General features: G+C 42.5%; 1 protein-coding gene across 1 annotated transcript in view; it reads right to left on the reverse strand.

The window, feature by feature from the left end:
• AP1S3 (adaptor related protein complex 1 subunit sigma 3) overlaps positions 1–27,251 on the reverse strand; it is a 58,735-nt gene that overhangs the window by 18,600 nt on the left and 12,884 nt on the right. The window contains exon 2 of the mRNA XM_073625958.1: positions 5,289–5,467. Within this exon, the coding sequence (XP_073482059.1) occupies positions 5,289–5,467 (179 nt within the window). The remainder of the gene's footprint in view (positions 1–5,288; positions 5,468–27,251) is intronic.

The following is a 27,251-nucleotide window of genomic DNA, read 5'->3' on the forward strand; positions in this document are numbered from 1 at the left end:
GACGCGGGGCGGAGACAGCAGGTGCCATCACTGAGAGAGAGAGGGAGGGAGGAGGAGCGCGCCTCCGGAGCGAAGCATAGAAGCTCCGGAGGTTACCGAAGAGACTCGGGAACAGCTGAGAGGGACACAGGAGGATGGCGGCGGCGTGTCATCTCGGAGCCGCTGGAACACAAAGAAGAGGCGGACTTGTTCACAGTCACCAGCAGGAAGAAGAGGACAGCGGGGACAGTCCCAGCAGCTCACAAGTGACTCTAGGGGAAGGCAGCACACCAAACAGTCTCCTTGTCAGCAAACAGCTGAAGTAATGCAGCAAGGCACTCGGTGCGCAGAGGTGCCTGGGCAGTTACAGGTCGGGCAGGCTGCTCAAGTCCCGGACCCTGAAGTGCTGCTGGAGGCTGAGGTACAGCAAAATATGGTACAACCTCCAGCAGCTGGTGAGTTAGAACAATTAAATGTGTTATCTGGGTTAGTGGGATCTCTGTCCTCCCTTGTTCAATCACTGTTTCATAAAATCTCAGTTCCTGCTGTTTCTCCTATTCTGTCTTCTATGCCTGTTAACCCTCAAACTGCTGTACTTTCTACTTCTCCTGTCAGTTTAGCACAGCACAGTTCTATGACTGATTTTAGCATTGGTATGCAGAATGCAAATGTAGTCCCTGAGCCATTGCACACAGCTGCGCCTGTCCAGGTTAATGTCCCTGAGTCCTGCATGAAAGATGCTATTCCCTGCGAGATGTCTCCTTTGGGGTATCATTTGAGCATAGTAGTTAAAGAAAAAATTTGGAAGGGAGAGTACTTAGATATTCTTTCTCTCCTGCCGGCTCATAAGGAGTTTATGGTCAGATCAGAAAAGAGGGGAGAAGAGAGGTGCGAGGATGACAGGAGCAGGCCGGTGGCCAGGTTATTCAATAATTGGTTGCAAGCTTATTGCATCTATTCTGGCATAATGGCTGAAAAGCACCCAGAATGGTGCGGGGGCCTTTTTCAGCATCTTGACCATATCCTAGAGGCTTATAAGAATTTTGGTGGCCTAGGCTGGTTTTATTATGAGGAGTCTTTCCGTCAGAAATTGTCCATACACCCATCACTTAGGTGGGGAATGAAAGACGTGGGGCTTTGGCTCAATTTAATACTACCCCAGAAGCAGGTAGTTCCTAAACAGCCCACGGCTAACCCTACCAATACAGCTTTTAGGAAAGGATGTTGTTTTGCATTCAATGATGGCCAATGTCGCTGGAATGCAGCGTGCAGGTATAAACATGAATGTTATTTTTGTGCTGGAACGCATCCAGCAGCAAAGTGTTTTAAAAGGATTGCGGCGGTGGGTTCTGGTCCAGCACAAAGGGATATTTTTTCTAAAAGCCTGCACGCCTGTGAGGCTGGAAAGAATGTGCCCGTGGCTGGACAGATACCCAAACAAGGTGACAGCGCGTTTGCTCATTGAAGGATTTTCCAATGGTTTTCCCTTACCTTCATTTTTGGGCACTGGGTGTAAAATGGTTGAAAATCTGAAATCTGTTCAATTATTTCCACAGGTGGTGAGGGATAAGTTGGCCAAGGAACTTGCGGAAGGGCGAATTGCGGGGCCTTTTGAACATCCGCCTTTTAGTAATTTCCGTATTTCCCCATTAGGAGTGGTTCCTAAGCGGGAACCTAACGCATTCCGCATCATACACCATTTGGAGTCATTAAATGATGATATCGATGGGAGTTTGTGTTCGGTTTCGTACGCAACATTTGAAGACGCAGTCCGGAAAATTAGATCATTCGGCCCTGGAGCATTGTTGGCAAAAGCCGACATAAAATCAGCTTTTCGCCTCCTGCCTATTTCCCCATCAGCTTTTAATTCCTTAGGTTTTTTCTTTGAAGGTCATTATTTCTTTGACAAATGTCTCCCAATGGGATGTTCGCTGTCATGTTCTTATTTTGAGGCGTTTTCCACGTTTTTGCATTGGTGTCTTTGTGTTCAATTGGGTATGGATAGTGTAGTTCACTATCTTGATGACTTTTTATTTGTCGGGCCAGCTGACTCTTCAAGTTGCTTGGAGTTGTTATTGTCATTTCAGACTATGTCTCGAGATTTTGGTGTGCCTTTAACGGATGAAAAGACTTGCTTGCCCAGCACGACGATGGAATTCTTGGGCATCGAAATTGACACGTGTATGATGGAGTTTCGTTTGCCTGAAGTAAAATTGAAGAAATTGAAATGGCTGATTATGTGGGTATTGAAAAAGAAGAAAGTTCGGTTGAAAGAGATGCAATCGCTGTTAGGAATTTTGGCTTTTGCTTGTAGAATTATGCCGGTTGGCAGGATTTTTTCTCGGCGCCTTTATCTGGCAATCTCTGGTATGAAATCCCCTTTGGATCACATTAGATTGACTACCCCTCTTAAAGAAGATCTGATGGTCTGGGCTAGCTTCTTGGAATGTTATAATGGGAGGTCCTTTTTCCAATCTGAATTTGTGATAGCCTCAGATTTCCGTTTGTTTACGGATGCGGCAGGATCCATAGGCTTTGGTGTTATCTGGAGAACACATTGGTGCTGTGCAGTTTGGCCTGAGTTGTGGTTTCAGACAGGTGTCACCCGTAACGTTGTGTTGTTGGAGTTGTTCCTGATTCTGATGGCCTTGGAGTTATGGGGCCCGAATTTTGCAAATAGGCGTATTCTAGTGGAGACTGACAACAAGGGCGTGTTATATGCGGTTAATTGTCTTTCGTCTAATTCATTGCTAGTGATCAAAATACTAAGACAAGTGGTCTTTAGATGCCTCAAATTTAATGTTTGGTTAAAAGCTAGGTATACTCCTGGGATCCTGAATAACATTGCTGATTCTTTATCCCGGTTGCAAATGGACCGTTTCCGGAGTTTGCTTCCAGAGTCAGATGTGACAGGAATCCCGTGCCCAGACCACCTGTGGGACGTGATTTGAGTGCTGTAGCAGAAGCTATTCAAGGTTCCTTGGCGCCCAAGACTTGGTCCAGTTACTCTGCGTCCTGGGGAAGCTGGTTGTCCTTTGCAAGCGCTGAGGGTTTTAGTTTCAGAGAACCATCTGAAGCAACTGTCTTGGCCTTCTTATCCCAGTTAATACAGCAGCGTTTTTCCTTTAGTTATGTGTCAAAAACGCTGGCTGGCATTTCATTTTTCTTTAGGTTATTAGGTTTGCAACCTTGCACATCTTATTTTTCCGTTAAACAGGCATTGAAGGGTTACAGGAGGTTGACTTTTGTTTCAGACAGAAGACGACCTATCTCATTGGACATCCTTCGTGGCCTTTGCAAGGTTACTGCAATGGTTTGCTTCTCTAAGTATGAAGCGCTACTTTTCAAAACGGCTTTCGTATTAGCCTTTTTTGGTGCTTTCCGTATCTCGGAACTAGTACCAGCAAATAAACAAGGGCCTTCAGGAATTCGATTGAGCAAGTAGTGGTTGACCAATTGGGAGTGCATATTTGGCTGCAGCAGTCTAAAACGGATCAATGAGGCAAGGGCAGGTGGGTCAACCTGTGCGTACAAGAGGACGGAATCGTGTGCCCTGTAGAGGCAGTTAAACAATTTATGGGGATTAGACCTTTAGGTAAAGGGTTTTTTCTTATTCATGCTAATTCAATGCCACTTACGAAATTTCAATTTGATGCAGTTTTTAAGAAATGCTTGGTACAGTTGGGATTAACCAACTTGAAATTTTCCTCCCACTCATTTAGAATAGGCGCAGCTTCTGAGGCGGCCCGGGTAAGGTTACCAGAGTCTCACATTAAAGAAATGGGGAGGTGGAAGTCCCATTGTTTTCGTTTATATGTTAGGTCTAATTTGTTTATTTGAATTTCAGGTTTTCAGCACACAGTTTGGATTCTGGGACACTCTTTTATATACTGGGCACGAAAGAGAGCGGCTCAACGCAGTTACTCAACGAATTTGTCCCTGCAGCCGGACTCTTTTAAGTTATATTGGCAGGGCATAAGAGGCCTTCAGTGGCACCAACTTTATTTTCACCTAACAAGGTTGTGTCAATTATGGCCCATGCCATCCATTTTGGTTATTCACTTGGGTGGCAATGATTTGGGAAAAGTTAAGACTCTAGATTTATTGTTCATGATTAAACAGGATCTCCAGCGCTTTTGTATCACTTCCCCAGGTACAACTTTAGTCTTTTCAGAGATAGTCCCTCGGCTTTCGTGGCTTTCCTCAGATCAGAGGAGGGTCATGGAAAAAATGAGGAAAAGAGTCAATAGGGCTCTTGAAAAATGTATGCCTCTGATTAATGGTTTATCTTATCGGCATGTGGACCTTGAAGGTGGTTAACCGGGTTTGTACAGGCCTGATGGAGTCCATTTATCAGAGGTTGGTCTGGATATATTCAATCTGGGGCTGCAGTATAGTATAGAAAGTGCCGTGGCCACGGCGGTGGGGGGGGGGGGCCGGGCTTGATGTTCAAGCCCGCCGTGTGGGCTGTTTTTTTTATTTAAATTCTGCTACTGGTCGAGTTCTAATAACTGAGCAGATGGAAATATGTTTGGATTTATGAAGTTATGATATAATAAAAAAGAGTTATGAATGATTACATTGTTTAAAACCAATAAAAGGTGTCGCGGCCAATTTCTTGCCAAAAAAGATGGATGTTTGTGTATTATTTATTTAGATTGTATCTGGGGAAAGTGTTTTGTGGGTGGGTGTGGCCTACAATCTCATGAAAAAGGGGGCGCAATATGGGTCCACTTTCTTGAGGTTTTGGCCTCCCCACCACATTTAGATTATTTAATTTAGCAGCTTTAGTTATAGGTAATTTAGGGCGGCTGCCCCTTTAAGGAAGCTGAGCTAAGGTACCTGGGAAGAACCAATCAGAGCTCATGGAAAGTGCTGGAAGTGGGGATAGGCTATAAAAGGTCAGCAGGAAAGAGGCTTTTCCTCTTTCCCACTGGACCAAGAAGGAAATTGAAGCTCCCTCCCTCCCGCCCCAGTCTTGAACACCTATTATGTGGTAGGGTCACCCCGGATTCTGGTTTAGATTGTATCTGGGGAAAGTGTTTTGTGGGTGGGTGTGGCCTACAATCTCATGAGAGTAGCCCGTTGTAAATGAATTGGGTAAAAAAGGAATTAAAGATTCATTAATTAGAACCGCGCTCTCCCAATAATACTTTTAAAAGTGCTTTTTAAAGTGCACTTTAAAAAGTATTATTGGGAGAGCGCGGTTCTAATTAATTAATCTTTAATTAATTCCTTTTTTACATATTTTCATGGCTTTATGCAAGTATAGGTGACCAGCATAAAGAAAAGAAGACCATAAACATTACCTCTTGTATACAAGTTTAAGATCCTTCCAATCTACAAAGCTACTTGTCTTGGGACTTCGGCATAGAATGATGTGCATCAGCTCCCGAGATATCTTGCGCTTCTCCTTCTCAGGCAGTGTGACATACCATTTCTGTAGTCGCAACTTCCCTTGCCGGCTGAACAGCAGGAGAAATCGAATCTGCAGGAGATGACAAAGGAATAGTATGGATGAGAAAAGATGAGCCATAAGACAGACCACGATTTCTTATTTAGTGCAGAGGTTTGATATAATTAAAGTGTTACTAAACCCACAACAGAAAAATCAGTCTGTATATGCAGTAAAGCATGCTTGTTATACTCACTGTGGAACCTAAGGGGTTAATCCTCTACATTGTGTGTAAAGGCTGTTTGATATCGTCTTCTGACCCTCCCCTTCTTCCACTGTCTCGAATCCATCTCCTGATAGAACAGATACTTGGGGGCACTCTGCACATGCCCATCTTGGAGTAGTTTTTTTTTTCTTGGGAGGGTGCATGTGATCAGCACAGGGCCAATCATCAAGACAGAGGCTCAGGGGTCCTGCATCCTCACAGGACAGTCAGGAGGAGAATGAAACCTTCTCCTACAAGATTTAACCAGGCACTGATAGAAGTCACAAGACTGCAATATACTGCTGATGAAAAAAGGTATTTAGCGGTTGATATTTACTAAAATAATTGCATTTTCATGTTCTGTGCACTGTGGGAGACCAGATATAGTGAATGCAGGATCCTGGGTTTAGTAACACTAAGGTTTCTCATCAGACATTTAATTACCTAATAATTGTTATGTAAAATCCTTATGTATAAACAAGGCTCTTTTTTTAGTTAATAGGTACATGAACTCCCCCCTTCCGTTCCACCTTTAGTCTCCTCCCCCTACCCAACTCAGAGCACCGTTCCTTGCCTCTGCCCCTTACCCACCTCCCAGTACTGCCCCTTTTAGAGAATACAGAACCAAGTAATTTGTAAAATGATAAAAAGAAAAGGCAGTAAAATAGATCAAGTGAGAAAAATTAGCTGCACACCAACATCCATCCAACAGGGTTATAAAAAGACCACCACCAGGACTAAAACAATGGACCAAGAGGTGACTACGCTTCACACATACATTGTGCTTCTTCAAAACCCCAAGGAAGACGGACCTACCGAATCTCTAAGTAGAGGACACTCCCACCACACACAGGTGTAGGGTGGTGTGATCAGCTCTCCCCTTAGCTTGATAAGCAAAACTAAAATGAATCTGAACGACAATACGTGAAACGTCTCCCCTTGGTCTGTTTTAGTCCTGGTGGCAGTGCTGGAGCGAGTCCAGAGAGGGGCAACTAAATTAATATGGGGACTGGAGGACCTTAAATTATGAGGAAGGACTACAAGCGCTAAATGTATTATCCCTGGAGAAGAGACGCTTGAGAGGGAATATGATTGCGATGTACAAAATATCTCAATGGTGATCCCAGTGCGAGTATGAAACTTTGCAGTCCCAGGGAGTGTAAGAGGACACGGAGCCACACGATGAGACTGGAAGAGAAGCGGTTTAACCTTACGCTGCATAGGGGGTTTTTCACTGTCAGGGCGATAAGCATGTGGAACTCTCTTCCACAATCGGTGGTGTCAGCAGGAAGTATGGACGGTTTTAAAGACTCTTCGACGTGCATCTTAACGTAAACAATTTAAGGGGATATGGGAAATGATTTTTACACACACGCTTTGAACTGGATGGACTGAGGTCTTTATTCAACCTTACCAACTATGTTACTATGTCTTTTAATAAACCTGTTGGACGGATGTTGGTGTGCAGCTAATTTTTCTCACTTGGTCTACATGTTCGCGGTTGCGAAACGGAGCTAGCACCTAGCCCTTCCTTTTTGGTGGATTATTATACTCACCTGGGAGCAGCAAGTCTCATTTCTCTAGTAAAATAGATCCCCTATAGTTAGCAACAATGAACACCCCAGCAACAATAGATCCCCCAGAACCAATAGACTCTCAGTAGTCAGCATCAATAGACCCTCCAGCAGCCAGCTACAATAGACCCCTCCCTCAACAGTAGATCCTTCCCAGCAACGATCGTCCCCCAGCAACATAAGTAAATCTCCTCTAGCACCAATAGAATCCCCAGCAGCCAGCATCAATAGACCCTGCAACACACCCTAACACCCCTTGTCATTACATACAATCAGAGCTGGAGGTGCTGCAACCCTCCCACCCCCCACATTCCAACACATATACATACATACACAACTGTTGCACAAAAGACTATTTCAGCAGTGGGTAGGAGGTTTAAGGATGGCTATATAAGGATGGCTATATAAAGATGGCTATGTGGACAGAAGTCTAATTGTTGTATCTTCACCTCACCAGACACGCACTTGGCCTATTGCATGCATGTCAAGCAATCTCTGCATTGCTAGGTTTCAGATAGTAGTGGTTAATGCTGGGTTATCTCTATTCTTCTCCAGAGAGAACTTGAAAATCAGATGAGAAATTTTTACTTGTATAACTGTTAAGGACCCTGACACTTGTCTGCTGCCATCTGCTGACGCCAACTGTCATTCACACGCAATACGAGAGGGGATTATAAATCAACAGTCCTAAAAAAAAAAAAAAAAAAAAAAAAGAAACTGTGCAATAATGCCCAACCTGGCTGGCTGTAACTAATTATCAAACAAAACATCTTAACAATATACTGCTCACTGTAAAGGTGGTTTGTAATTATATAAAAAAAAAAAACACAAACACACACACACACACACACACACACACAATAAAAGAGACATGTTTCTAAATTAGAAAATATTCACTAAACATTCATTACAGGTCAATAAAACACTGCTATTTAAAAATGCATGAACAAGAAAATAACACCCGCAGTAGATGTTTGGTGAATTTCACATTTACTGCTTTATATGTTTTAGGTGTAAAAGGAAGACAAAAAGAAAATTAATTATGCTAAAATAGATATAAACCCAACTGCAATACAGTGAGCTACAGTACTAAGTATCATAAATAATTGCCAAGTTTTTAATTTTCATAAAATACTTGGTTGCGCTATTTTTTCATTCCTTGTGGCATTGCATTGTTGCTGATCTCTTCCAGGCACTTCCTTAGTAAATCTAATTGCTCCAACATGCAACATTCACTACACATCAATTAACCACTTTCCGACCGTATACGGTGATCTGCTCCTGCTGTGATTGGACACAGCGGAAGGCAATCAGCGGGTCTGCGGACTCTATGTACGCTGGGACCCGCCGATCATTGGGAGCAAAAGCGGAACAGCGGTCTGCCTATGTAAACAAGGCAGACTGCCGTTCTGTCAGTAGGGAAGGTAGTGATCCTGTGTTTCTGCACAGCAGGGACACGGATCTCTGCCTTCCTATAGTACAAGCACCTCCCACACAGTAACCAAGCACATTTAACCTTTTGAGCGCCCCTGATGTTAACCTCTTCCCTGCCAGTGTCATTAGTACAGTGACAGTGCAGATTTTTAGCGCCGATCACTGTATTAGTGTCACTGGTTCCCAAAAAAGTGTCATAAGTTAGATCTGCATGTAGCCCTCCCTGTTCAACAAAATCCAACCATTAGTCCAGCTTCTGTGGAACAGCCCTGCTGTAAAACCAGCATTCAATCTGCTGCTACAGCACTGGTCAGTGTATTCGAACAGGGGGGAGTCCACGCTGCAATGTGATAGCGCAGCAGGGGGTGCGGGATTCTGAGGTTTTGTTTCGTTCAACCAGCTGAAAAAAAAAAAAAAAAAAAAAACACCTCACAAATTCTTTTTCAGGAATAAAATGAACTATAGTGAATGAAAGATCTGTGTCACAGCAATTAGTACCTCAGTTGCTGAGTGATGACTTTTTGTTGCATTTGGAGCTGCCTACAAACTCACCAGTTTCAGAAAATTCTCCTTTTATCCAATGTAAATGATGATGATGATGACGTGACACCAGCGATTTGTAGCTGCATAGATAAGCATTGTAGCCAGCTAAATCGCAAACTCTGGGTGTGATTTACTAAAAGTTTAGAGTGCCAAATCTGGTGCAGCTTTGCATTGTAGCCAATCAGCTTCTAACTTCAGCTTGTTCAATTAAGGTTTGACAATAAAACCTGGAAGCTGTTTGGTTTATATGTAGAGCTTCACCAGATTTTGCACTTCACAACTTTGAGGCTGGGTTCACATATGTGCGAATTGGATGCAGGTTTCCCCGCATCCAATTTGCATGACATGCGAGTGTGCCTGGCTCGCAATTAAGATGGTCTACATAGGTCCGGGGTGGCCACAGTTTGCTTTCCAAAAAAGGGTCCTTTGGGTCCGGTTCAGGTGCGAATGTAGGCAAAAATTCGGACCTGAATCGCACCTGAACTGTGTGAACAGGGACGCACCGGACCCCATGTTGGGAACCACGGCCGGCGATATGTGAACCTGGCCTTAGGGAATCAACCCCTTTGTGTCTAGCTTTAAAATCTCGGCTAGAAAATTGCTAGTGTGACGTGGTCCTTGGCACTAAAAACACACAATTATATGAGCAGTTTGGTTTTATATGAGCAGCAGATGGTTTTATGAAACAGCAAATGCTGCCTGAAAAGTCTGCCTGTGTGACACCATAAACGGATTACATTTCCTGATAAACCAGTGGAAAAGTGCATGTGGGTAGCCCTGTCAGCGTCCTTTTGACATCCCTTGAATGCAAACTCGATGGAGCCAAGCGATAAAATTGATGATCGAACAGTGGCTGCATCCAATCAGCAGCACCATAGTAGCCACTGGAGATCTGTCTATCTATGCTACACACACACACACACACACACAAAATCTGTGTATATATATTGCCAACCTTAAGTTGGCCATACATCATACAATTTTCTAGTTCAATTTCCTTATTTACCTTCAGCTATATAGTGCACAGGCCTACCTGATTGCATACAAATTAATAGTGTTTAGGTTTGACTTCATATTATATGGTTTTGGTAAATCTAAAGAAAAAATGTACAAGAACATTGTATAATGTATGGCCATCTCATCAGTCCCTAAGTGATAGAAGAACAAGGTGATTATCATTAATTTGGGCTTGAGTTTCACTTTAAGACAAGCATATAGAAGGTGGACAATGCTATTTTCCTATACATTGGTCATTTAGAAATGAACAGATAAGAAACTATTTTAAAATGCAAAACATTACAAAAAGCTAAGAAATAAATATTTTGATCCAGAGAATGAAAGACATTGGTCCTTTTCTAACCGTGCAACTAAATGAATGTGTACTGTAAAGCCGCGTACACACGAGCGGAATGTCCGATAGAAAAAGTCAGATGGAAGCTTTTCATCATCTATTCCGATCGTGTGCATGCCTCATCTGACTTTTTTTTCCCCGAAAATTCTGACGGACCTAGAAATGGAACATGTTCTAAATATTTTCGACAGAACCAATTCCTATCGGAAATCCGCTCATCTGCATGGTGTTCCCGACTGGCCAAAAACGACGCATGCTCTGAAGAAAGTACAAGACGGAAGCTATTGGCTACTGGCTATTGAACTTCCTTTTTCTAGTCCCATTGTACGTGCTGTACGTCACCTCGTTCTGGACGGTCGGACTTTGGTGTGACCGTGTATATGCAAGACCGCTTGAATGGAATTCCGTCGGAGAAACCTTTGGAGTTTATTCCGACGGCAAAACCGGTCGTGTGTACAGGGCATAAGGCTTGTTTACATACAGAGAGCAGTAAAACAGGCAATTGAGATGCATTTTTATCATCCATATTTAAGCTGCAAAAGTTAGCCGGACTGAGTTGTACATATGCTTCACCCATGATGCTTTGCTTCGAGGCCATAGCAAAAATGATCCACTATGATGTTTGGTGGGCATTGCCACCGCTGAATGTTGAAGGGGTTTCAAAGGTACTTCAGGTATGTGACAGACCATCCAAGGGTTAATATTGCAGACCACCAAAAACCCCAGGTACCGTGAGACAACTCAATGAACACGAGATACAAGGAGTGAGTTCAAAAAGTATCTGCCTTTTATTGGGCGTGTATACAGCTTATATCTGGTTCATCTTACCAATCAAAATAGGGGAGGGGGGGGGGGGGGGAGTGGTTAGTAAAGGAATATATTGATATAACATATATATGATTAGACAAGACAGCAATATATGGTTATACAGGTCCTTGACCCCCAAAACACATCCAGCATAAGTTTACATAAGTGAACAGGCCATCTGCTTATGAGTCATAAGTCATGCATCCTGTCCCATGGCATACACAATATATATATATATATATATATATATATATATATATATATATATATATATATATATATATATATATATATATATATATATATATATATATATATATATATATATATATATATATATATATATATATATATATATATACATACACACATATATAATGAAATGCTTGTGCAAGCTGTATTCTTGTGTGTTCTTGCAAAATGCAGTTAGAAGCTAAAATGACAGGATAAGCTAGAACTTAAGTCTGAGACTTAAGTTAAAGTTATATGAACTTAAAGTCATCAAGATGGAGTCACTTTGGTTTGGTCATATTACTGCACACATGACTCATTCAACCAAATGCAGTTGCGGCATTTATAGGGCTAAAAACAGGCATGTCACCTCCTCACTGCCTATCAAATGCCTTTGATCCACTGCAGATTGCTTTTCAAAAAGGGGCAGCAAAGGCTGCAAAGGCTGCGTCAGGTGTAAACTATGCCTAAAAGCTACAGGTTCTAATTCCTAGGAATAAGAGCGAAAAAATTGAAACCTGTTGCAGTGTAATGTATGGGAGTTTAAAGTCCTTTTTTTAAGTTTTGGATAGATGAGAGAAAGATCAGTAACTCTATCAAAGTTTTCTCGCTGTCTGCTCATCACGAAGATTTCCCCTTACTTTCTGTTCCATTGACAAGGAATCACAAGGATGGGAAAGGACGTGAAATCTCCCCAAACGTGACAGTAGGACAAAAAAATAAATAAATAAATAAAAATGTTATAATAGGGAAAAGATGGAACTTATTTTTTTTTCTGCCAATAACCTGCCAGACCTTCCAATTCGTCCCCAGTGTATTCAAAGCTAGAAAAAAAATTGATTTGGCTTATAAAACGACTAGTTATTATGTAGATCTGTTGGCTTGGCTGTACACCCTCATTTGCAGTCAGCAGCATAGGCGTGCACAGGGGGTGTGCCAGGTGTGCCTGGGCACACCCTAATAACTATGTGCGGTGCCAATTCCCCCTATGGCCTGGGCTTTCCCCACCTTATTGGCCCCCCACCCCATAGTGCTGCTGGCTTCCTTCCTCTCCTCTCCCCCCGGCTGCTGCAGGGTATGTTTCAGGATGGAGAGCAGGGGATGGGGTTAGTAAATATGTAACTTACCAGCCCCTTCCTTTTCTAAATGAACACAGTGAGTACACTCGCTCACTGTGTCCATTCATAACTGAAGCATAATACAATGTGTTTACTATGCTACCGTTTGTGAATAACCAGGAAGTACTCTGCACAGAGCACTTCCCATTCATTCACTGTCCTGTGCAACTGAGGCTGCAGAGAAAGACGCGTGTCTGAGCTTTAGGGTGCACACCCTAATGCAATAGGCTGCGCACACCTATGGTCAGCAGGTTCTCACTTACCCCATTACTAGTGTACAAATCCAGCCCAGGCTTTCTTGTAAATTCCACTTAGAAGTTATAAAACTATAAGAATATGAGCACAGTTCAAATGAACTACAACTATGATTAAAACAATCTAAGGTGAGGCAGAAACCCATTACATTAAGCCTTTCATCATTTCATACATGAGGAACTCCCATTTTATATTGTGACAATTTAATTATAAACTATGGCAAGAGCTTAGTATTCTAACCCAATATATGAATCATAAAAAGACAAGCACAGCACCCATAAAGGAAATGAAAGAAACCTAGCCTGTCATATATAGTATGAGAATTTTTTCTAAAAAGAAAGAAACTACGTTTAGTTTTATTCGTAATAAGAACCTTTCTTAATAGAAGAATTTCCAGTTAAACCAAACAAAGGGTATTCTAGGAGAGCTGGTAAGCAGCTGCCGAAATGACCAAATATAAGAGTCTTACAGACAGCGACACATGGAAATCTCATGGGAGCAATCGTTATTTCTTGGTTTATATTTGATCAGCTAGAAGTCCTACTTTTAGGGAAATGTGTACGCTGCTACTGCTGACTTCTCATTCTGAAAATGCCATATTGCATGGCTTCCAAGCAGACTCTCTGGTTTCAACTGTTTGAGTCTCAATCCAAGAGAGTGTATGATAAGGAGCTCTGACTTTACTCCTACTTTCCTGATTTGCTTACTTGTTCCAGTTTATTGACTCAGAAGGTTTGAAGCTACTAGGTCAGCATAATCACCAGGCAACTTGTATTTTAAAAAATAGAAAATGACAGCGTCCATGTTTAAGGAAAGATTTGCTTTAGGCTGGGTTCACACTAGTGTGAATTGGATGTGGATTTCTCCGATTTCTCCGGATTTAGTTTGCTAAAGCACTGTGTATTATGATCAATTTCTATAAAATAAATAAAAAGAATGTGTTCACTTTTTCCATTGTTTACATCATGGAACATAGAACCATAGAAAAGTTAAAGCAGAAAAAGACTGAGGCAAGTAGTCCATCGAATCTGCCCATTGTTTTTTTTTTTTTTTTTTCTCGTTAACTTTACCATCAGAGTATAGATCTAAGTTTGTCCCAGGCATGTTTGAAGCCATTTACTGTTGACTGTCTCACTACCTCTGCTGCTAGTTTATACGAGCAGACAAGGAAGTCTGGATGGTCTTACGAGTTCTGCATTTATGCAATGAATTGACATCTTGTTGCAAAGAAAGGTAAAAAAAAAAAAAAAAAAAAAACACCACACACACACACACACACAACACCCATAAATACTGAATGATGCTGCATTGTCCTCATATATATGTTCTTCATCAGGTGTATGTGTCTCCTATTGGTGATAATAACAGGGAACTGTATAAATAAATGAATTTAGGAAATCTAATGCTCTGTTTCTTTGAAACGTTGCAAGAAGGAGCTTTTCTCTAAAGAGGGCCTTCTTTGTAAAGAATCCTAGTATCACAGACCTCACACGTTGGTGTCATTCCTTGCAGTATAATCATCCGCTGCCATGTCTGGTATATGTCTCTTCATTGAAATGGAGTAATGCATTAGTAATGTGTGAACATTTTTTTCCATGCATTAGCACCCAAGATATTTCTCTTGTAAGGTCAACATATACTTCCCAAAACGGAGTGAAAAGGGAAGCTGAGGTGTGAATATTACTTTAAGTTTCTCACCAGATTAATAATGGCAATACGTATATGGTGATCTGCCTGGCACTGCTTCCGTCTTGTCAAAAGAGCATAGCAGGAGTTTTTTTTTTCTTTTTACCAATTAAAATTATAAAAGAATGCCCTTCGCCAGTAAAACCATCTCACCAGACATATGGGCTAGTGTCAATAAAAAGTAAAAAAAAAAAAAAAAAAAAAAAAAAAAATTTTATATTATATATATATATATATATATATATATATATATATATATATATATATATATATATATATATATATATATATATATATATATATATATATATATATATATATATATATATATATATATATATTTATTAGACAGCCCAGGTCCAGGAGTGCAATGTAGAAGCAGCTAATTATTATAGATCTGTACACTGCAGGTCATCCAGATTAAACTATTAACTAAACGTTTTTACAGGATCGATAAAAAAAAACAAAAAAAAAAACACTTTAGTCTTTTATCCGTATAGGACCCATCCTAGCTCTTAGTCACAGGAAAAGCTAAGCGAAGCTAGATGCTTATATACAGACTGGTAAAGTTGTACTAAACCCTCAGCTTTTTTAGCCTAACACATTGATCACAAAAAAATAAGTGATTTGTTAAAATTCCTACCCCAGCACTTGCAGTTTACAAGTTGCTATCCTATCATTTTAATTAAACACATAAAAGAACTTAAGGCCTAACTCCAGATTTACATCTTTAATTTGCATTACATACTTTGTACAGCTCATTGCATCCTCTTCTTCCTTCCCTTCCTGCTGTGGGCATAACTGCTGTATGTTACCATGGCAACAGCTACTCTTCTAGGAGGCATGACACCCTACATTGCTCAGGTTGCTCATCAGTGGCCTGACTGTCAAAGACACGCCCCCTGAGTGTCTTTAACATGATATGAGTGTCAGCTTGTATTACCCACAGCAATCTGCATGCTAATGCAACCCACAGAGTAAAGCATATTCCCACCTTGTTTTCAATGTACAGGTGTTCAGCAGTGAACACACCATTATAAATACAGCTGAAGGCTGCCAAGCAAAAACTATATTATTATTATTATACAGTATTTATATAGCGCCAACAGTTTACGTAGCGCTTTACAACTTGAGGGTAGACAGTACAAATACAATACAATTTGATACAGTAGGAATCAGAGAGCCCTGCTCCTTAGAGCTTACAATCTAAGAGGGAAGGTCAAGAGATACAAGAGGTAATAACTATGGGTGATGTGCTGATTGAGAAGATAAATGTACAGTTGTTAGGTGGGGGCCAGATAGGCTTCTCTGAAGAGATGAGTTTTCAGGGATCGTCTGAAAGTGGATAAGGATGGGGGGAGATGGATGGGGGAGGCTCTGGAGAAGTCCTGAAGGCGAGCATGGGATGAGGTGACAAGGGAGTTTGAGAGCAGGAGGTCTTGGGAGGAGCAAAGAGAATGATTAGGTTGGTATTTTGAGACAAGGTTAGAGATGTAGCTGGGGGCCAGGTTGTGGATGGCTTTGTAAGTTATAGTTAGTATCTTGAATTTAATTCGGTGACTGAGTGGCAGCCAATGGAGGGATTGGCAGAGGGGTGTGGCAGACGCTGAGCGGTTTGTGTGGTGAATAAGCCTGGCAGCAGCGTTCATGACAGACTGAAGTGGGGATAGCCTATTTAGAGGTAAACCAATGAGGAGGGAGTTGCAGTAGTCGAGGCGGGAGATGACCAGGGAGTGGATTAGAAGCTTTGTGGTGTCATTGGTTAGGAAGGGGCGTATCTTGGAGATGTTGCGAAGACTGAGGCGGCAAGCTTTGGATAGTGATAGAATGTGGGGTCGAAAGGTTAGTTCAGAGTCCAGGATTACACCTAGGACCTTGGCGTGGGGAGATGGGTTGATAGTTGAGCCGTTGATCTTGACAGGGAAATCAGGGGAAGTGGCACCTGAGGGAGGAAATATCATGAGCTCGGTTTTGGATAGGTTGAGTTTGATAAAGTGATGTGACTTCCAGGCTGATATGTCTGCTAGTAAGTTGGTAATGCGTGAGGAGACAGATGGAGAGAGCTGGGGGGTGGAGAGATAGATTTGGGTGTCATCAGCGTAGAGATGATATTTAAAGCCGTGGGAGGCTATCAACTGACCCAAGGAGGTGGTGTAGATTGAGAAAAGGAGAGGTCCAAGAACAGAACCTTGGGGGACCCCAACGGAAAAAGGAAGAGGAGAGGAGGAAGTAGAGTTGTAAGTGACACTGAAGGAGCGGTGGGATAGGTAGGATGAGAACCAGCGAAGAGTACAGTCACGGAGACCAAAGGAGTGGAGTTTTTTGAGGAGGAGGGGGTGGTCCACTGTGTCAAAGGCAGCAGAGAGATCCAGGAGAAGTAGTACAGAATAGTGTCCATTGGCTTTAGCCATTAGTAGTTCATTTGAGAGTTTAAGGAGAGCAGTTTCCGTGGAGTGTTGGAGGGCGAAAACCGGACTGAAGGGGATCAAGAAGTTTATTCATGGTCAGATGGTCGCTTAGTCGGTTGTAGACCAGTCTTTCAAGAAGTTTGGAGGAGAAGGAGAGTAAGGAGATGGGACGTAAGTTGTTGAGATTGGTGGGATCCAGTGAGGGCTTTTTTAGTATGGGGGTGACTAGCGAATGTTTTTAGAGAGTTTGGGAAGATGCCACAAGAGAGGGAGAGGTTGAAAATGTGAGTTAGAGAGCGTAGAATAGAGTCAGAGGGTGAGCGTAGCATTTGCAAGGGAACAGGATCCAGGGGGCAAGTGGTTAGATGAGTGCTAGATAAAAGTTTAGCAACCTCAGTAATAGTAGCAGGGTTGAATGAGGGAAGTAATGATTGTGTCTGTGGACATGGGGTGTTGCATGGGGGAGGTTTTTGCGCATTGGTGATCTCCTCATGAATTGTATCAATCTTAGTTTTGAAGTGATTGGCAGTCTCCTGGGTAGTGAGTGAGTTGGTGGGTGGAGGCAGTATATAGAAAACAAATGTCGTTACAGCTCTATGCACTTGGAGAAATATAACCCCTTAGTGTCTAAAGTCAATTTAATTACATTTATCAACCTAAGAGAAAAAAAAAACAGGGGTATTTGGGGGGGGGGGTCCCACAACAATATATAAATAAAATGTTACCAAAAGTATTGGGACACCTGACACCTGTCTTTACATGCACATGAACTCTAATGGCATCCAAGTCTTAGTCTGTAGAGTTCAATATTGAGTTGGCCCACCCTTTGCGGCTATAAGATCTTCAACTCTTCTAGGAAGGTTGTTCACAAAGTTTAGGAGTGTGTCTATGAGAATATTTGACCATTCTTCCAGAAGCGCATTTGTGAGGTCAGGCACTGATGTGGACAAGAAGGCCTGGCTCGCAGTCTCCTCTCTAATTAATCCAAAAGATGTTCTATTAGGTTGAGGTCAGGACTCTGTGCAGGCCAATCAAGTTCCTCCACCTCAAACTCACTCAATCATGTCTTTATGGACCTTGCTTTGTGCACTGGTCCAAATCATTTGGTGGAGGGGGGATTATGGTGTGGGTTTGTTTTTCAGGGGTTGGGCTTGGCCCCTTAGTTCCAGTGAAGGGAACATTTAAGGCATCAGCATACCAAGACATTTTGGACAAATTTCATGCTCCCAACTTTTTGGGAACACTTTGGGGATGACCCCTTCCTGCTCCAACATGACTGTGCACCAGTGCACAAAACAAGGTCCATAAGGACATGAATTCAGACCTCAACCCGATAGAACACCTTTGGGATGAATTAGAGTGGAGACTGTGAGCCAGGCCTTCTCGTCCACATCAGTGCCTGACCTCACAGATGCACTTCTGGAAGAATAGTCAAACATTCCCATAGACACACTCCTAAACCTTGTGGACAGCCTTCTCAGAAGAGTTGAAGCTGTTATAGCTGCACAGGGTGGGTCAGCTCAATATTGAACCCTACGGACTAAGACTGGGATGCCATTAAAGTTCACGTGTGTGTAAAGGCAGGCGTCCCAATCATTTTGGTAATATAGCATATGCAGGGTGGAAGTCTACCTACAATTCAGTTAATTTAAGCCACTGAATCAGCAACTGGCGTTTTTAAATGGAGAAGTGAATAATGGTCGTTATGTATTTTTCTTAGCACAGATTTCTTGTATTGTTCTTCAATGTATCAGTCCATGTGTCACACAATCCTGTTTTTCTCGTCAACCTGTCTGCCACACCAGCCACATGTTAACTGTTGCCCACCAGTTAAACCAGAAACACAACCCCTATTTTAAAAGTGATGGAAATTGGCCTTTTAAAGCCAAAACATAAACAGAAAGAGAAGTGCCTGATCTTATCCTAAGTGTTTATGGAATGGAGAAGTTCCTACACACCTAATGCCAAGTTTCATGTACAGTATAAACATGATCTTATCCCTAGTATTGAAATACAAACACTCCTAAACAATGATATTGTCAGTGACCTCAACTGCAAAGTCATCCAGAGGAAAACAAAGTTCAATTAAAGTGGGAAAAAGGGCCTGGATAAAAATTTTAAAAAATTAAAAAAAAGGGGGAAGGAGGAAGATGTGCTGCTGTAGGGAAAATTTGGAAGTGTTAATTGTGCCTAAACAGTACGCTGGAAAATCTACCTCTTGTTTGCAATTCCTCCCTAGATGCAAGTGTGCCTAGGCTGAGATTCGGTGAGGTCACTACTGTGCTTCTCACTGTTCTCCTTGCTGGAGGCTCCAACATTAGGAATCAAAGCCCTGTCTCCACCAAGATGGCCGCCTCCATACAGAGACAAAGTGCAGAACAAGTTATGGTAAGTCATTCATTGGGATAGACTACAGGCAATACTTCTGATCAGGGCAGCCATTCAAAACCGTGGGGTTGCACCTTGCCTGACAGGGCCCTCCTTACAGCCACAGTACTCTGCCTTCTCCAGAAAACAAGTAAATAGCCTCCTTCCTGTCCCTGACCCCTGCTGCTGAACTGATGATTTAATCGCTGGGAGCCATGGCCTGTGGGATTACTGTGCATGCGCCCAAAAGGTATATGGAGTCCCCTCTCTGATCCTAGGCCCCCTGCTGAACTGATAGGGTCCTGTACAGGAGGGCCAACTCTACCCCTCTATTACTGACCATGCTTGTGACTAGTCCTTTGTTCTCAACCTGTTTGTTTTTTTTAAGGGAACAGCATTGAGAATGACTTTTCTCTTTCACAGAATCGTTAAAGGAAACCTGTCATAAGAAAACATGGAGGCTGCCATTACTGATCTCTCCTTATAAAAATGCAAGGTGCCTGGCTGTCAGACACCTATCAGTGCTTTAGATGGAAGTGGAAATGACAATCCCCTTATTTCTTTCATGATATATTCCCTAGTCTGCATTGGTTTTCCTCTAGGCACTACGGTCGCTTTTAACAATTCAAAAAACAGACTGGTAGGTTACTTATATACCCCCCACTGCCCTGTCTACCTGCTAGAGCCTTGATTCTCCATGTCAGAGCCTTCACAAGGCTAATGCATACCTGTAAGTACCAGACATTGCCTAGGCACTCATAAATGAACAGGGCATTGAGGAAGCAAAGCAGAGGTGAGTACCAGCAGCAGGAGGGGGTGGCAAGCAAAAGAACCCATCATCTCAGTATACTTTAAGCGGTGCCTTAAAGTGGTTGTAAAGTCAGAAGGTGTTTTATCTTAAGGCATTCTATGCCTTAAAATAAAAAAAACTTCTATGTGCAGCAGCCACCCTAGCACCCCCTAATTACTTACCTGAGCCCCATCTCTCTCCAGCGGAGAGAGGGGACGGGCCGAAACGGAGCGCCGTGTGAGAATGGACACAGGGAGCTGCGACTCGGCTGGGGGGCCCCCATAGCAAGCTGCTTGCTGTGGGGGCACTCAACAGGAGGGAGGGGCTAGGAGGGCCGAAGGGGGACCCGAGAAGAGGAGGATCGGGGCTGCTCTGTGCAAAACCATTACACAGAGCAGGTAAGTATAACATGTTTGTTATTTTTAGAAAAAAAAAACAAGACTTTACAATCACTTTAACATGCAGAAAGTAAAAAGCAATGTCCACTGAAGTGCAAGCTCACTCATCTTGTCTGGTCCCATTGCAAAATTAGGTAAATGCAGAGAAGACCAATGGATAAAGTAGAAAACAAAATAATTCAAATAATCATCATTTTCCCAGGACTGCAAGTGAAGGCCAAAGGGCCACAAACAGTCCAAGACTGCCAAAATAGCATCATTGACCTCACACAAAGCTTTAAAGTGCTTCAAAATGCATTAAGGTAAAAAAACCTTCCAATAGCAGTGCCTCCCAGCCCCCCAATAAATACTTGCCCAAAACCTCTATCCAGTGCCGTGCCCAGCTGCAGGTTTTCTCCCCACCTCTCTTCTCTCACAAGCTTCACTGTGAGCAGCGAGAGCCATTGGCCCCTCCTGCTATCAATCAAATCCTGTGAGGAGGGAGCAAGTACCTTGGCCAAGCTGCGCCGTATGTGTCTATGGGCACACACAGCCCATCTTGGAAGCGTGCCCATGTGAGTTCCCCCATACTAGCCAGCTTTCTATGGGGCACTTGCAGAAGCAAGTAGCGCAGACGGGGGGACCCAAGAAGAGGAGGTAAGGGGCCACTCTCCCTGCAATGCCACTGTACAGAGCAGGTAGGTATAATGTTTATTTTGGGGGGGGGATTATGCTTTAATAAATAGTCCAAATATTGATGTCACTGAACTCATAGTACCCAATAAGAAATCACATTTGCTATACATTATGTGGTTACAAAAGGGGGTTGGAGTCTGAAGAGTGCAACACTGTTGATAATGTTTTATGATAATGCGTGGTAAAACAGTGGTTTTAACATGCTTTCCCACAATGCACTGGTCTGATTGGCATCTACTTACATTCTTGTAATTATCTTAAGTTATTTCACATATAGAGCAGATTTAAACCACTGCCAAAAAAAAACTGGCGCTTCGACCTCCTGGTCTTCTTCCAGATTCAGAGTCTACAGACATCTTGATTGGATGGGCTAACGTAACTTCTGCATATGCCCAAACAGAAAAAAAAAAGTGTCAACACATCTATAACAGAAGAGACATACACATTCTATTCTGTCATAAAGAATCCTACCTCTGTCAACACTTTTAAAAACTGATATCAGAGTGATATCAGAGTGATCGTTCCTTATCCGGAATAAGTGAATGCCATGTCCAGAATCCATGTAAATGAGCTAAGTGAGATGTTACAGTCGTGTCTATTCACCATTGTTGTACTTCCATGTTGTGTTCAATGGACCAGAAATCTCTCCTCCTATTACGGAAGTGCCCCTTTTTCTATGTTATTTTTGGATCACGTGACCACTAAGCATGTACACAAGAGATTTTGTGTATTCAAGTAAATAACATATAGCTGTGCTATACTGGAGTCTTGTGAACTGCAGGAACAAATCAAAGTTACAATAAACATGTATTCATTTCCCACGATTGTCTTACATAATGAAATTGAATAATTTGATCTATCATTCAATAAGAAGTCAACTTGGACCTACAGGCAAACACCTAAAACAGGGATTCTCAAATAGAGTTCCTCCAGAAGTTGCTAGGGGTTCCTTGAGCAATGGGCAATTTCTGCCTCTCAGATAAGCTCCTACCAACATCATTGATCTTTTTAGCTATCTGTAAGGGGGTAATTCTTCCCAATGACCACAAGTGTAAGGAGCATTCTTCCCATTGACCATCACATAAATGTATCACGAGTTGTAGATATAGAAATTTTTAGGGGTTCTCCGAGACCAGAATTTATTTCAAGGGTTCCTCTGTGTTGTAAAGGTTGAAAAAGGCTAACCTAAAACAACTATGTGATCCATGATCATCTAAACCACTGGTTGAAGAAAACTTCCACATTGTTTTAAAGTTTGCATTAAAAAGCCTGAAGTCACCAAGTATGTTCATGGAAAATGTACGAGGGGCAAGCCTATGACCTACATCACTGGCTCCGAAATCTACCCTGGTCAAGGGAGTGCCTCACCAAACAGTATAACTCATTTTTTTATAGCAATTCATTTTAAAGCCCAATTATCTTCCATGGGGCTCCCCGTGTTATCATCTCATGCATAAGAGATGATCTTCCTCTTGTGTATGAAGACTGGAGAGACTGTTGCATTTTATTTTATATGCAAAACCTTGTACATTATACATGAAACAGATTTTGTTAAAGGCATGGATATTTTTACTTAGGTATACTGGTGCAGCTTGGACCAATGTAAGTATTGCGGCAGGGCGAGCCCATGCCACTGGTTAAAATGTGGTGGTTTATGCCAGATGTTGCAAGAAGCAAGCACACCAATGTCACAGGTGTGTGCTGGTTTTTTATGAAAGCCAGAGTTAAAGCTAAGAACCCCACCCTCCCAAGCGGGTTAGTGTGTGAAGGGAGCCATGAGAGGTGCTGGCATGCTCCATGCTCTCCAGGTCAGGACAGACCAAGGCCCAAACCTGAGAGAGAGTCCATGAGAGACAGAGCAGTTAGGGAGCTGCAAGGAAGGACACGGAGCTGAGGTACAGCGTCTGTGCATGAACACTGAGATGTGTTTGATGGTCAGGCGGACCAAAAGATACCACTGGTCAGGAGAACTTACAGGAAATGACTGGAGCAGTAAAGCTGCAGGAGAGCCAGGAGGCTGAACATTACATTTTGTTCACATTGATGGTGAGAACCCCCTGTGTGGGAGGCCTACCTGTATGAACTTTGACGTTCTTTTAAACAAAAGTGGGCAGGAAAGCCCTGAAAACTATTTGTGGCATGGAGTAAATTCACTGTTTTGGTGCTACCATTGAGCTACAAAACCCCAACATGTCACAATATGTATATGCTATACACGTGGAAGCTGGAAATGACTGCGGTAGACACCACTACTACAGTGATCTGTAGCAGCTGCTCTTCTGCATTGTGCAATTCAAAGCATGCTTTGCATTTTCTCAAGGAAGAAGTAAAAGCAAATGTATTGTGTAAATGCATTCCTTGGTGTTTTCTTCAGTAAGATACAGTGCTTTACAAAAATTGCACCTCCCAGTCCCTGTGTTGTTCTAGAGCAGGGGTTTCCAAACTTTCTAAACAAAAAGGGCCAATTTACGGTCCTTCAGACTTTAGGAGGGCCAAACTGTGGGTATTGGAAGTAGAAAAGGTCCCGATATCTGTGGGAAAAACTGAGCCCGCTCATTTGTGTTAGTGGGAGGAATTGTGTCTCGTCATTGGGAGAAACTGTGCCCCATCATTGGTGTCATTGGGAGGACTTGTGTCCCATCATTGGTGTCATTGGGAGGAATTATGTCCCGTCATTGGCAGAAACTGTGCCCCATCATTGGTGTCACTGGGAGTAATTTTGTCCCGTCATTGGCAGAAACTGTGCCCCATCATTGGTGTCATTGGGAGTAATTTTGTCCCGTCATTGGGAGAAACTGTGCTCCATCATTGGTGTCATTGGGAGTAATTTTGTCCCATCATTGAGAGAAACTGTGCCCCATCATTGGTGTCAATGGGAGGAATTGTGTCTCATCATTGGGAGAAACTGTGCCCCATCATTGGTGTCATTGAGAGAAATTGTGTCTCATCATTGGGAGAAACTGTGCCCCATTACTGGTGTCATTGGGAGGAATTGTGTCCCATTATTGGGAGAAACTGTGCCCCATCATTAGTGTCAGTGGGAGGAATTGTGTCCCAGTGTTGGTGTCATTTGGAGGAATAATGCCCCATCACCGGTGTCATTGGGAGGAATTGTGCCCCTTCATTGGTGTCATTGGGAGGAATTGTGCCCCTTAATTGGTGTCTTTGGGGAAAATATGCCCCATTATTGGTATCAGTGGAAGAAATAGTGCCTCAAGGGCTGGATAAAAGCAAGCGAAGGGCCACAGTTTGGAGACCACTGTTCTAGACTAGAGCACAGTAATTACTTGAGAATTCCCCGCTGACTTCTATGCTGGGGTGTGGAACCATAAGTGTGCTAGACAGTAGGTAGAGAGGAGTTTTTAAAGCAGCATATCTACTGAAGGACAGCATGGAAGTATTAGTGACTAAACACATTACACACCTCCTCCAACTCTTCAGACATAACCTTTCTGGAACTTCTTTTTATATGAAGTCTGATATTTTTGCTTTGCATAAAAGGTAGACATACATGGGTCATTTCTTTTTCCGATCAGCCTGCTGGGAGCGGATTGCGCCAGAAGCGAGGTAGACAGAGGAATCCCCCCGCTGCGTCGTTGTATTCTGACGGTGGAGATTCCTCCTCTGTCAGAATACACTGTTCAGCGTTCAAAAAAACATTTTCCAACAAGCCTGTTCGTGAGAAGTTGATCATTAGGATCGCTTTCTCATGAATGGGGATGGCCATAGATGGATCGATATTCAGCCAGTCCCTGCCTAACAGGACAAATTCTGATCTATGGCCAGCTTAAGGAAAGGCAGAAGCTTCCCTGTTCTCTCAGGCTCCTCCTCTAGTGAAATCTCTGCACCAGAGTTTCCAGCTCCACCCATGATGCAATCTTAGATGAGCTGCTAAATGTGAATAGCGGTGGCAGCCATTCATTTGTTGAGAGTACAAATCCGACAGCCGCCGCAGATGGCTGCTGCTGGTCGCACAGTGCGTGCAGGCAGTGTTTAGAACTGCTGTCTTGCCAGCGGCTGCCCCTGGTCACCCCTGTGAATGTAGCCTTACTCTACCACAGACAGCTCAAAACCAGGCGTGGCCGAACTGCGCTATCAGTGTCTATAGACGAAGGCAGTGTGGCTTAGGATTCCCCCATAGGAAGCAGCTTCCTATCAGGGTGCTCGCTGAAGAGGAGGGGCCATAAACAATTCTATTGCACACAGCAGGTAAGTATATCATATGTGTTATTTACAAAAATAAAAAAAAATTAAAAATTGGCTTTACAATCACTTTAATGGCACCTTGTCAATGCATGTGGGTTTTAGCACACCACGCAGGGACGATAATGCACAAGAACATGTACTTTTTTAGTGTGTTTACGTGCACTAGGGAGCCCATTTAAATACATAGGCTGCCCCAATGCAACACACATCCATGTGCTTTGTGTCAATACATCGCAAAGGTGTAAACCTAACCTTAAAAGTCTTGTTCCCACCCAGCCTGTGAATGGACAGTGAATAAAAAAGCAGCAAACCAATCTGTCACTCCTCTCTCTTGTGGATTGGCTCCTTCTGCTACGTCTTTCCTAGTCTGAGCTCCGTTGTACAGGGGGTTGTAAGAGGCGAACACCAGGTCAAATTCAGGTACTAACACTACTTGTTTTAAACAAATGAAGGATGTACAAACAGAGTGGCTGCAGCCATTTCTTTTGCTGGTGCTGTTCAGGAGCTCGAAGAACAAGTGGACAGCCAAATTCCCAGGTCTGAATTCAATGTTATAATAAGAACAGCAGACATACCATAATAGAGGTTTCTTTGTAAGAAAATTAAAATTGTAATGTTATATAGTAAGCAACCACTTGGACACAGAGGAGAGGGAAAAGCTTTGGTGTGCGTGACACGCTGTGGCGATTGTTGTGCGTGCTCAGATTGCGCTGATCGGTGGGCGTAGCCCAAGGAGACAATGTTGAATAGAAGCCAAGCCTATTCGCTGTATACTCTGCACATGTTTTCCACTGTCCTCTTACTCACAAAATAGGTCTTAATTACTGTGTCATCAGTGAGAGTATCGCAGACAGACACAAACCTCAAGACAAAAAAGGATAATTTAATTATTAAACATACTAATGCTAATAATGGACAGGAACAAACAGAGACAGCAAGGATTTTCTTTTTCTGAATGTTATACAAAAACCATGTTGATAAAAAAAAAAAAATATATATAACATTCAAGTTTTTAATAGCAGCACACAGCGGCAAAGCATAGGGATAATAACAGAGTGCTAAATAAAAGAAAAGGGTTTAATAGTGGCGCACATAGCGTGCTGTGGCGAAGAATTAGGAGAATAGTGACATGCTCTGACTAATGGATTCATGAAAGACAGAAGTTGCCAGACAAACCGGATTTCTTTTTATGAAGAAGTAAGTAAAACCTTGGACAGAGGGGTGGCGGTGGACATGGTATACTTGGATTTTGCAAAAGTGTTCGATACAGTTCCCCACACATGGCTCATGTGTAAGGTAAAGTCTACAGGCTTGGAAATATCAGTTTATAAATGGATAGAAAACTGGCTAAAAGACAGAATTCAGAGAGTAGTGGTTAATGATTCTTACTCTGAATGGTCTAAGGTTATCAGTGGTGTACCCCAAGGTTCAGTGTTGGGACCCTTACTTTTTAATATCTTTATAAATGATATTGGGTCTGGGATCTAAAGTAACATTTCAGTCTTTGCAGATGACACCAAGCAATGCAGTGGAATAACGTCCTTACAGGATGTCTCCAATTTACAAGCCGACCTCAATGCACTGTCTAATTGGGTGACTATGTGGCAAATGAGGTTTAATGTTGAGAAATGTAAAGTTATGCACTTGGGGGCTAAGAATATGCATGCATCATACATACTAGGGAGAGTAGAACTGGGGGTTTTGGTAGATCATGAGCTTAATAATAGCATAAATAAAAGCGAGCAAAGTCCTTTCTTGTAATAAGAGAA

Source organism: Aquarana catesbeiana, linkage group LG04, assembly GCF_042186555.1.
Source record: "Aquarana catesbeiana isolate 2022-GZ linkage group LG04, ASM4218655v1, whole genome shotgun sequence".
Taxonomy (NCBI): domain Eukaryota; kingdom Metazoa; phylum Chordata; class Amphibia; order Anura; family Ranidae; genus Aquarana; species Aquarana catesbeiana.